The sequence below is a fragment of the Strix aluco genome, chromosome 3 (assembly GCF_031877795.1).
Source record: "Strix aluco isolate bStrAlu1 chromosome 3, bStrAlu1.hap1, whole genome shotgun sequence".
Taxonomy (NCBI): Eukaryota; Metazoa; Chordata; class Aves; order Strigiformes; family Strigidae; genus Strix; species Strix aluco.
Window position 1 is genome coordinate 39,909,556 of NC_133933.1, and position 12,385 is coordinate 39,921,940.

Consider the following 12,385-nt stretch of genomic DNA (forward strand, 5'->3'; position numbering starts at 1 on the left):
CAAAAGCTCTACAGAGTCTTTCCCCTCTAAAATATCTTGTGTGCTTTGGCACTCCATCAAAGAGAAGTGTTCCTCAAACGATCCAGCTTCTGTCGATTCAGCTGGGGCTTTCTACCCATCAGGGTGCTGCAACAGCTCAATGTCACTGGTTATTCATTGATCGTTATGCACAAGTCTCCCAGAATTGCTGGGTAGTGTTAAAGTTCACATCACTGTTTATATCGCTTTTGTCCTTCTTAAAGCTCACGCTGGAGATCAAAGCAGCAACATGATAATTTTCTTCATTTACAGTAGTGGCCCATTAGTCCTTCCACAACAAAGAGCTGTAACAAATCAGCTTTGCTGGCAATAATGGGAGCAAGAGGGAGGCAGAATGACTGTGATAAATGGGAACTGTTGTGGTCAAATCATATCCAACAAGGATGAGAGACTCTAATGAAATTCTGGGTGTTCAAACCGAATTAGTGTTGACTATGGAAATATTCAATAGCTTCGTTACTATTGCTCATCACCCACCATCGAAAGCACACACACATAGTCCTCAAACTGGTCTCCAAGAGTGATAAACTATCTTATAGAAGCACTATACTTGGAAATTAAGGGGTTCTGCTTCCTTGCTTGCTTTTAAGAATACTTCAGAAACAAAAAAAGCACTGCAGTGAATCACCTCAGACTACTGGACTCTGCTCTTACACCCTGCTAAGCATTTCCAGCCACCCGTAGTTTCTGCTGGTGTCAGACTTGAGAGGGCTCAGCCTGAGAGAATCACATGTTGGATATGATAGGTAATAAGGATGTTAATGCACTGATGAAATACTCAGAGGAAAGAGGAGTCCCCAAACAGAAGAGAGAGTAATGCTTTAAATTAAATTCAACTCTTAATTAGGAGATCTATCCTCAGACTTGCAAAGCATAATGAAAAATGCATTAATGCAGCAGTATCTTTAGTTGCACATACTAAAAAAAAGCAGTATCTATTCTGAAGTGTTTAAACATTGGTTGAGAGTCCAAGATACAGCCAATTGTACATAACCAAATAGTTTTTAAAACACTACCACTAATGCTGTGGCTTAGCTAAAATAAATCTTTGGACTCAATGTTGTTTTATATAACTGCACCGACATCCAGAAAATGAAGTAATGGTCATATAGAAATAATTGATGTAAACTTAGAAAGGTTGTCTTCACATAAAGCAGAACTATGTTTTCCATGACTTGTAGAGGTTTTGTTATAAATAATAAAGTCTGGCATGTTTCACTACTTACTTCTCCCAATATGCCCTAAAACCCATACATAGTGACTGTGTTTACTATACAAGCATACACACTAAAATGCTTTAAGTGAATAGGAATAATGGAATTCATTAACTGATTAAAAATTTAATCAATTGCATGCAGACAAAACAAACAATATGTAAAAATGCAGTAAAAGATAACCTACAGATTTGGAGTTCCTTGGTTCCAGCACCAGCGAGAGCTTGTAGATATCATCCTCGGTGTGATAGAGGTCCAGGGACAGCTATGTGTAAGGAGGAGAGAAACCCAGTAATATTTATTAGACTGATAATACCTCTCGCTGAAGCTAAACAACAAGTTTTGCTACTCGGATCTCAGGATACATACTGAAGCTGCTTGCAGCTAGTAGGAAAGCAGCTTTTCACAGAGCTGACAATAACCCATGCTGGTGAGAACACGTTGCTGTTCATGCCTGTACTGAGCTGAGCAGGTGCTGTACTTGAGGGCTGTCACAATCTGCATCCCAACATGTCAGGTGAGAGAGGATGCGTGTTGACCCTCTCCAAAGAGGAACACTGGTACCAAAGACCACCCTTACACAAAGTGATTTCTCTTAGCAGCTCAATGATCATGAGAGATCTCAGAGAAATAATCTGGTGAATACAAAAACTTCAGGAAAGAAGTTGTAAAGGAACTAGGCTAGAAGGACTTCAGATTGTGTTCTGGTCAAATTTTGTTCATAAAGAAGGGTCAGAATACTGTAGTTCTTCTATGGAGATCAGCCCATACAGCAAAAGCCTCTCTGGAAAGCCCTGGGCACTGACACAGTCCCAGGAAAGGCAAGCCAGGTTTGGCACCATTGTTGACACAGCAAAGTGCTCCATGAAGAGCAATCCCAGTTACTTGAGTCCACCTTGGCCTCTTCCCGATCCTCTCTCACCAAGTAAGGCATATTCCTTTTCAGCTTCTGTTTTTAAAGAAATGAAAGATTTTTTTCTTCCATGTACTCATTCTTTTCCATATAGGATATACTGAGGGAAAAGAAGGGGCATAAATATGCTTAAAGTATAATGAATTTGTTTGTTTTTACTTTGGCAGCTGTCATCTTGTGCTGATGCAAGTCTGCAGTAAATCTCTCCTTGCTTGGAGTGATGAAGGAGAAACGTAATCAACACTGTGGCTAATGTTTTGCAATGAGATGAAACAAACACTGCATGCTTCCTGTGATCAAGACCCTACACTAATTGGCTTTGGAGTAATTGACATGATTTGAAGTTATCATCTACCTTGCAAATCCCCAATTAAGTTACAGTTGAGTTAAAAAGATGTTTCCCAGCAGGCAGACGGAATTGCTACTGACTAAATGACTGTGACAGAAGGTTATTTTTAGAGAATCTGAAGTGCTGAATTAGCAACAAGCAGGACCAGTGACACTGTACTGCAGAACTGCCTCTAGGAACCACCTTCTTGTAGGCAGATTTTTGTACAATAAGACAGGTGTTGTGCCCTTTCCCAAGATAGGTACACATCCCAGAGCGAACACATGGCTTTAGAGATGTCTGGATTTTGCACTATTAATTTTGTCTAGCTGTAACACTATGCTGATTTTTGCGCTTCATAATTTGGTTATGGGCACCAGTGAAAGCCTGAACATCCTTACAGGTTCCTTCACCCAGCTGGTGTACTGCTGTCACAGAGGAATGTAAGGACCTGTCCTAAAGACAACATAGTCACTGCTGTAATAAATATTACTCATGCACTTAGTTATTCAGTGACTGTATTCTTAGGTTTCTTGTTGGTATACAATAAGAACAACTCAGTTGGAGCAAATGATATTATCAGGACAGGCTGGGACTGACAGCAGAATTGTTAGTTCAAAAAGCCTTGCCCTGTTCCTACTAAAGAGCCCAGTTTTCTCAGCAGGCCAGACGAGCAGGGTGTAGATTTGGAGATGAAATGCATTAGTATTCATTTAGCAAGTTTGTATCTCCCCTCTCTGAATAACTGACTTTATCAAAAGTAGCAGTTACAACTTCATTACGCACAATGGGTAAGCACACAATGGACAAGGTATTGTCTAGCAAAAAAATTACAAACATGACAACTATGCAGTTATCCAAGCTTTCATTTTATATTTTATTCACAGTTTTGCTCTGACAGATAAAGTATAATCAGTTTTCCTAGGACAACCTTTACAGTGGTGGCAGTTTCCATTCTAATTTGACTTTCATTGCTGTCCTGTTTTTCCAAGTAATTTTGGGGGGGATTAAGGAGGGTGGAGGAGCAATCAGAAAGGCGTGGCTTTTTTTTAATGTAAGTGGAACTTACTGAACTCAAGTTAGGGAGGGTGACTTTCAGTTTGATTGTTTAGATATTTCTCATTCTCTTCACTAGACTGTACAAATGACTGGGACTTTCCAGTAATTTGCATATAGTCTCAGAACAGGTTAGATAAATAGCTGTTGAGACCTAAAAATAGTTGGGGAAAAATGGTGGCACCAAATAAGTTCTAATGCAGTTAGTATAAATACAGTGTAGACTAGTTGAGAGACTGAGATCCTCTTCCAATCCACAGAAAGTGATGAAACATTTACCCACAGGCTTTTATTCATGTTGTGAATTAAAAACGATGTGGAAATACTGCACAGCAGGTAAAGAAATCCCTTAAGCATCTTTACCAAATGTTAAGTTTTCTAATGATGAAAATGTCATTAGAGCACTGCCAAGCTAGGTCCTCTTTTACTACTTCTACTTCTTAGTTCCAGGTTTTGGATGCCAGGGACCAGGTCAGAACTGGGTACAGAGTCAGTGGAGATGGAGTGAGTGTGGCCCTGAAAGGAGGAAAAGAGGCAGAACCACACAAAGTGCAAGCATGCACTAAGATGTGAGTCTATCTTCGTGTAACATGCTCTGGCTCACTGGCAGCTGAGTTGTGGCATATTTAATTCTCTTGGCCATGTAATTCAGACTCATTTACACATGACCAAGCAAGGGCTTGCATCACTAAAGCTCCCCCTCAGCTTTTGCAGTCTCCTGTGCCAGTAAGCCTGGCATTTGTCTCACTGTCCTCCATACAACAAACCTTTGCCTTATGTGTGGCATTTTAACTTCCATGCAAAATATTGGCTTCTTTCAGCTACTTGTTCAAAGCTAAAATTCTGTGAGCTAGAAGCTCATTTTTCATGCTGACATAAGATGGTGGGGGGTGGGGGGGGTGGAACAGACTTCTAAATTTGTATGCAGACATCTAAATCAAGAGAGAGCCCCAAACTTCCAAAATGCTGATCAGCAGCATCTACCACTGAAACCAGAGATTTAAGTTCTCTTGCTCCCCATTCACCCTTTATACACAATAGCATCTAAAAAATGCTCCTAAAGACCCTTGCCAGGTGGCCTGAAGTTTACTACCAAGCTCTTGCCCCAGATTTTAAGCCAATCTCTCACTTCACAGCTCTTAACACAGTCTCCCCAAACCTCCCCATTTCCAAACCACTTGAAAGGTATCAGCTTCTCCAGAGCAGATGGGACTCCACCACTGAGGAAAGGAAAGACCAGGGCAAATTCCCACATGCCCATGAAATACCCATTTTATCTTTTTGTGCAAGTTGTTGGACTAACAAACCAGCACCCAGTGATTTACTTGTCAAGCAAGCACAGGCCAGGCTGTTAGCACTTGCTAAGTGTGGTGTAAAAGGCAATACTGCAAGGGATGGAGACCAGGCAAGAGATTTACACTTGTCCTGCTTATCAGGACAAAATGCCTACTAAAAGCCTGCCTGGAGAGAAGTGGCTTAATGGGAAAACAGCAGAAGTGAACAAATAGTTGGGTGAGCTGGTTCACACACAAATGAAAAGCACTCCACATACTTATACACATTTACTAGTTTTGAAAGGGAGTTTCTCTAAGTAAGTTAAAGATAAGAAAATTTTTTACAGTTTACATTAGAGTGGGAAGACCTAACAATAAATTGTTATTTCTTCAGGCTCTGAAAACTGAGGATAACTTTGGCAGCAAGGGAGGCTAAATCTGCTAAAAGACCATTTGGACATAACAAGGTCCACTATTTTTAGTCAGTTCTTGTCAGCTTTGGGCTGCAATCCTAGCTTTCTCCTCCTCTTTCTCTGGCCCCAGCCTATAATTTAAAACTTTCTTATTAACAAAAAGGTTGACAAAAACATTTCACCTACTATGGAAGTTCATTATTACTGTTTAAGAGACCAATGTAAAAAAAAAGTACTGTAATGTATTCATATGTACAAATGAGGTCAGGTCCAGAAACCTTTTGCAGAAATTTGTTTTTATCCTTTCCAAGAGTCACTGTCTTAAATCAAAATTCACACACTTGACACAACTACACTTCCAGTGACTACTATGAAGACAGAATTACCCTCAAAAGGTTTTAGGGTATGTACAGATGTTCACCTAGGATACCTATGTTTATCTCCATCATTATTGAAAGGTACCACCATAGAATCATTCTAAGAGGTAAAAAGCAGCACAAGTTAATTTTAAGTCATGATCAGGACTGGAATAGACATTGCAGCATGCAGCTTCATTTATTTACAATCAGATAGGCTTAACTGTAACCAAAATCAGCACAGTTATATTAGGAATTAATACATCAGAACATAGTAAGCAAAAAAGTACTTGTCATGTACTCAATTACTTCTCCTGGTAGATGAAATATACTGAATTAAATATTATGTAGATATAAATAAAACCCATATAATTTTGCTAAAATCAAACAAAACAAGAAAAATATTTTAAAAATTTAAAAACAGGTAAAATACATAAAATCAGGTTGATACAATGATGGGAATGAACCTGCAAGGTCTTAGAAAAAATTGGAGGTTTCTGCTCCTTTTGGAAAACAGGCTGTCACCCAAAAGAGAGAAGAACAGCTAATGAAAATGTCAGCAGTGGTTCAGCTTCCATCTCTCACTTCACACTGTGTAATTTCTGCCCTTTTGGGTTCAGTTTCTTATTGCTCAGTTCTCTAAAACCTGAAGTTTTACTTCCCTCTACTCACAGCCAAGCTTGTAAGAAAGGATGAACTTTCAGAAATGAGCAGGGAGGGAAAGAGTGGTGTGAGATAAGAAAGCAACTCTCAATCCCTACTAAAACAAAACAAGGTAATAAATACCTGACTTTATACTCTAATATTTTAATTAGGTGGGTGTTGCACTCAGCAATACACAGTCCCTTCTCCTCCCTGTCCCACTAACTGTGATTAGGACTTGTTCCCAGATTGCTCCTAAGTGCAATAGAAGGTTTTCCTATTCCCCCTGACTTTCCCATTCCTCATTACGATGAACCCACAGGTGTATCCCCACTGTCTTGGCTGCTTCAAACTCAGGCTCATATTTGTCAGCCTCTGTAGCATAAACCCTGGTACCTGATCAGTTCCAGCATAAATCCACCACAAATTACAACCTCTGCTTAATTTCTAGATATGCGTATTTTTTAGCATTTTAAAGTAAAGCATGAAAGGAAAAAATCCAAAACTCCTGCTCAACAGCCCTCCAATTAAGGCATTTACCTAGAATGAGCTAGGTCATGAGTCACCTCAAGTCTGTGACCTGACTGAGGAAAAGCTGGAAATTCATTCCTACCTCCCCAGGGAGTAAATTCTGAGAAGTTCATGCTATCCAACAAAATAAACACTGGAAAAATTCTGAAATCTGCCCTAGTTACACACAGACCTTTCTTACTTCTAGCTTATTTTGTAAAAAAATTCCATTGATTTAAGGAGAGCAAAGAGATTCTCTTTCAGTCCAGACTAGAGATCTGAAAGACAAAGTTAAATAACAAGAACAGAAACAGTATAAAATGATTACATATTAAGAGAGTCCTTTACCTAACTTGACATATTTCAGACTGCTCTCGGATGAGTAGGTGGCCGTTATTTGTCTACAACATCAAGTGGTTTATAAGAAATAACATGGCTTTTTTTCAAGTTTCACAGGTTCTATCTTTAATTCCAAGACACTGTTTTTTGCCTGTGACCTGAACAAACTGTGGTGTTGGGTCAAACACTGCTGCAGTTAAGATCAGTGCTAAAATAGCTAAATTTCAATAGAAACAGGATTTAGTCTGATGGTTCAGGCTCCACACTTCAGTATGTTTTGAAATAAAGTGTAGTATTTATTAAAATGACAGTCATTGTCTACATATCAAAAAGGGGACTGGAAATTAATTCCTTTTAGCATTGTCAGTTGAAGCTTTTTAAAAAAATGTTTTTTAAAAAAATGTATTCAGTCTTTTTGAAATCTCACTTTCCTTTGGTTTGAAATGGGACATTCAAATCCTTATCTGTAATTTGTGTGTGCAAGTTTCAAACCTCCCCAAATGTAGCTACTGCCAAGAGGTAAGAGCAGGGGTTGCAGGGGCTCTTTAATACCCTTCAAGAGCATTTTTATTTACTGGATAGGAAGAGTGCTGTGTCGCACACTAAGCATGAAGGGGAGTAAGAACAGCGTGACGGCCAAGTTGGAATTTCACTTGTGTGTCCATGTCAACATGTCACCCAGTCTTTGCACAGGAGACATAAGCCTCAATTTTAAGTAGTCAGAACTTAGGTTTTACTTCTCCTAACACAAATACAGCTCTCTTTCTGTCATTCTTAAAATAATTAACTGATAACAATCCTGTTGCTGCTTCCAGCCATCACATACTACAGTAATGAAACTCTCTTTTGCTTTATTCACACCTCATGTGAACTTGTTTCTGTTTTGTATTCTCTCCCTTTTCTTTTACAAAACTGGGGTAACAATGTGCACTTATCTCTATAGACATTAATATTCCTACTGACATTCAACATCTGAATAACTGAAGTGAATTGTAACATGCTCAATACTTACGGTTAGCAGGTTAATTAAATCCATATTAGGCTCTAAATGATGAGAGGCAGTTTGCAGGGAAACCAGTTCACTCAAGGTGATGGAAAGCTGCTGCATTTTCACTATGTTAACTTTGTTCTCATCTATCCAGTCAGGAAAAATGACATGGACGGCAATCAAGTCTTTCAAATGAACTCCTAAAATAGGAATTTTGAAGCCAACACAGTCAGCAAAGGCCTTGCGGTAGTTGCAGTAGTTTCCATTGGAGGAGACCAGCTCTGTCATTTCGTTCCAGTCCTACAAATAGCCAGAGAAGCAAGTCTCTGTGAAAGCATTCATAGCATTTCCTTAATCTTTTAAATGAGTGTAACTCATGTCAGAGTGTCAACAGTGTTAATTTCCTCTCTGACACTCAAGGCAATAAAGCAGAGGACCTCAGTGAGCTGATCCTTCCCTGCCAAGAACAATGCAACCAAAGTGCCTTTTAGGATGCCCTGCCATGATCCAAGTACGGTGCTGGTGAGACACCTGCACCGCAGAACCCATCAGACCTCAAAGAGGTGATGTTTGGCTCAATATGTCTATATTCTGGAGTCCACCATACCTTTGTGACTTCTGAAGACAGATGAGAATGAGTTTCTTTCAGGCGAGAAATAGAGCTGTGGCTTAGACCTCCCACAACTGCCATCAGTGTGTTGAAGTTCTGGAGGTGAAGGAGCTTCTGCAGGAGAGATTGATCATGATAATTAAAAATTAATTAAATACACGTGGCAGCTATCCAGTGTCACACATGACAAGCAACAGGAGACAACCTATAACTGCTGAAGTAGAAATCACTAAATCAGGGGACGTAGAATGGTTCAGGATTTCTTTTTTTAATTAGCTCAGCTCCACAAGAAACACACAATAGCCACAGTTGTCAATCAGACTACAACAAAAAAAAATATTTTATAGTTATGTCTGCTAGTTAAAAAATGCAGATATACCACACCTGAACAAATAACCTGCAGTGATGTTGAACATGCTATTCACTGAGGAAGCAGCACAGAGAACATCCAGTTCATTTATTTAGTGCAGTCCTATTTGTATTATTGCTTTATACTGGAGGAAAAAGACTCAAATGCAAGACTTACCTGTGCAACGTTGATAAACTTTGTGATTACTTCTGCCCTTTGCTGGGGTGTTGGTTTGCTGAGAACCATGAGCTGGACCCATTTGGAAATACCATTAAATAAAGCAATAGATCTCTCCAAAGTAGGATTGTTCTCCAAGCAGCCACGGATTACATAGCTTTGGTAGTCTGTGAACTAACAGAGGAAAGGCATTTTCAGTGAAACAGTGGACAACTTAAGAATCAAACTGAAGCTTTGATAATTTTTTCCTTTTAAAGCTCCTCTTGTTTAAAAACTGATCAAGACTCAAGGTCAGCAGACCCTGCTGCACATAAGTTCTTTCTTAAAATTTTGTTGTTGTTGGTGTTTTTTTTATTACTTAAATGTCAATTTAAAAATTCAGTGTTTGTGTGTCAGGTAATATAGCAGCATGCATGATGAGCATGATTACTACTTCCATGGAATCATCTTTCCCATAATTTACTCAACACTTACAATATTTTATTTTGTGTTGTTTTACTTGATATCTTCATGGCATGATACTCTATAGGAATTACCTAGTGCTACAAGCAAGAAGCATATAAGTAAGAGCTTTCATTCCACTCCAATATCCTGACCAACTCCATTGTTGATGTAAAGAGGGAAATCTTGGCTCTACTGAAATCAATAAGAGCTCTGTCACTCTTCACAGGAGCTTGAACTGCATCCCAAGAAGCTAACTATGCAGTCATTTTCTTCCTCCTCTGTCAAAAAATATCTGTAGCACAAGGAGCTACTTCCGCTAAATCTTGCTTCTTTTCATGTTATTGTTCTGTCCCTATATGTTTGTGGACATAGTTCTACATGGGAGAGCTACTGCTCCCAAGAATTAGATTTCCCTAAATGTTTGGAAACTTATGACATAAATTTAGCTTGTGCAGGGATTTGATAGCAATGCCAGCCAACATGGGTTTCTTGGTCTTAGCTGATCAAAAATTGCCTGCTAGAAGACCATATGATGGCATATGCTCTTACACAGCAGATGCTCCTCTCAGAGCTGCAGATAAACAGTATCTCAGTGTTCAGATACTTTTAAATGTTTTCTGTTATAGTTAACACTGGTTTTCCTTCTCTCCCACATTTTTTAAAATAGGCAAAACCAAAGACGTGATTCAGACTAATAATCTTTTACAATTCTATAGCTTTGAGATCACACTTTTGAGGACCTTGCAAAAATAAATGGCAATCTTATATTTGTGAACAGTTTATAGCATAAACGTATCTGGTCTCATTGACATCTCCAAATAAATGCTAGTCGTTTCTCTGTAGCAGTTCTCAATTTTCTTTAAATTAGATTAGTGATAGTGGGCTCATTTTTCAACCTCTACATCTTGAGGTGTGCTCTTCACATTATTTCCTGGAAATGTACCATTCTTACAACTTTTTGATTACCAGTCTCATATAAACAAGCAACACATTTTTCAAACCTCTTCATTGCATTACAGGATAGCATAGATTAATTAACTCTAACTGGTTGCAGAGAAAGATCTGAGAGAGGAAAATTCAAGCCAAAGAATGAACAGACAAATTAGAAATGGGAAGGAAAACCCCAAAATTAGTTGCAGGTCTGAGTTTTCTTTCTGGAATTCCCAAAGGAATTAAAATATATCTTAAGTCCAGTTAGAAATCCATCCCTTTTTTCTTGTCCCTCCCTCTTTCTTTGAGGTTAGCATTGCACAGATCACGGTAGGGTGTTTTCCCATGATTTGAAGTCTAGAGTAATAAACCTTTGAACATTATTAAATGACGTCAAAAGCGATTCTATTTAGACTGGTCTCAGCTCCTCATTGATCTCTTTTTCCTTCCTCTCTTGAAACAAACAAAAAAACTCATATATTTTTCTTAGCTTGGAGTTTGATTTCTTTCATGCTCCTAAACACTAAAAAGGTCTCATTTTTTCTTCTGAAGAGAACTTGTCATCTTGAGAACTTACTGCTTCCATTTGCCACCAGATACAGTAGCATCATGTGACCTTTTCATATGTATATTTGCCAGCAGAAAACAGCATTTCTTTTGGCATTTGGGTTACTAATTTGTTTTGCTTTAGCTTCTACTTACATTTTCATCCATTTTTGCCCCTTGTTCATGTACAATCCTGTGCGAAAAGAAGCAACTGTAACTGAATTTTCCTCAGTGCCAAAATGGGAGAAGGAGGAAAGAGAAGTTGTGCTGCCTCTGTTCTTGCAGGTTTTCAAGACCAAACTGGCTAAGTCCCTGAGGAACATGATCTATCTCAGAGCTGACCCTGCTTTGAGAAAGGGCTTGGCCTAGAGGCCTCCTGAGATCCCTCCCAACCTGAATTATCTTCCTATCCTAAGTCAGCAAATGAAGGGACAGTTTCTGAGGAAGTGGTTGGGAGTGAATGGAGACTACAAGAGGACTATATATATTTCAGTCTCTTCAGAAATTATTTATTGCAAAGACTCTGATGTTTCCTGAAAATTTAATTAACTATTTTCTTCAGAGGAAAAAGAAACACCTGAAGATTTTGAACAATAACATTAGTTTAATCAATTGCTACAACACATGGCTGCAGTAGCTTTTAGCAGTAATTTTTGCCCAGAATTTCTCCACGATATAAACTCTGTCCTGAAAGCATCAATCATGAAAAAGATCAAGGAAGTGCTGGTGCAGCCATAGCTATGTACATCATATGAAGGATTATAAAGATTTACTACACTGAAATGTAGAGGGGAAAACGTCATAAATGTTAAACCATGTGAACACTCTTTAAGGACAGGCTCCTAATAACAAGTGTCAAAGTTGTAGGCTTCTTACAGAAATTCTCCTAAAAGATTTGTGCTCCAGAAAAGTGAGGTGTTCAGCTAGCTCAATGGGCTCCAGATGGTCAAACAGCAGGCAGGCTTTTCCTTTCTTGGAAATCTTCTTCCTCTGTGTAACTCTTCTCATCCAGTCATAGGAAGGACTGCAACAGAAAATAGGTACAATTCTCATTTCTGCTTGGGTACAATGTGAGTTTGCACACATAGTATAAAAACACCAAGAGAAAGATCGGACGTTTTCTGATCTGTGATATCCAGTAAAAACCACTCAGAGTAAAACCCATTCAGGTGCATAACAGAAGATAAGAGTTTCAGAGACGCTACTGCAAATGATAAATAATCGCAGGTTTTTGTCAGAACAAAAGGACAACGTACT

At 38.8% G+C, this 12,385-nt stretch overlaps 1 protein-coding gene across 1 annotated transcript in view; it reads right to left on the reverse strand.

Annotated features, from left to right (window-relative positions):
• RASGRP3 (RAS guanyl releasing protein 3) overlaps nt 1-12,385 on the reverse strand; it is a 52,500-nt gene that overhangs the window by 17,572 nt on the left and 22,543 nt on the right. The window contains exons 6-10 of the mRNA XM_074818236.1: nt 12,005-12,152; nt 9,209-9,382; nt 8,680-8,796; nt 8,097-8,372; nt 1,441-1,518 (exon numbers count right to left, since the gene is read on the reverse strand). Of these exons, the coding sequence (XP_074674337.1) occupies nt 1,441-1,518; nt 8,097-8,372; nt 8,680-8,796; nt 9,209-9,382; nt 12,005-12,152 (793 nt within the window). The remainder of the gene's footprint in view (nt 1-1,440; nt 1,519-8,096; nt 8,373-8,679; nt 8,797-9,208; nt 9,383-12,004; nt 12,153-12,385) is intronic.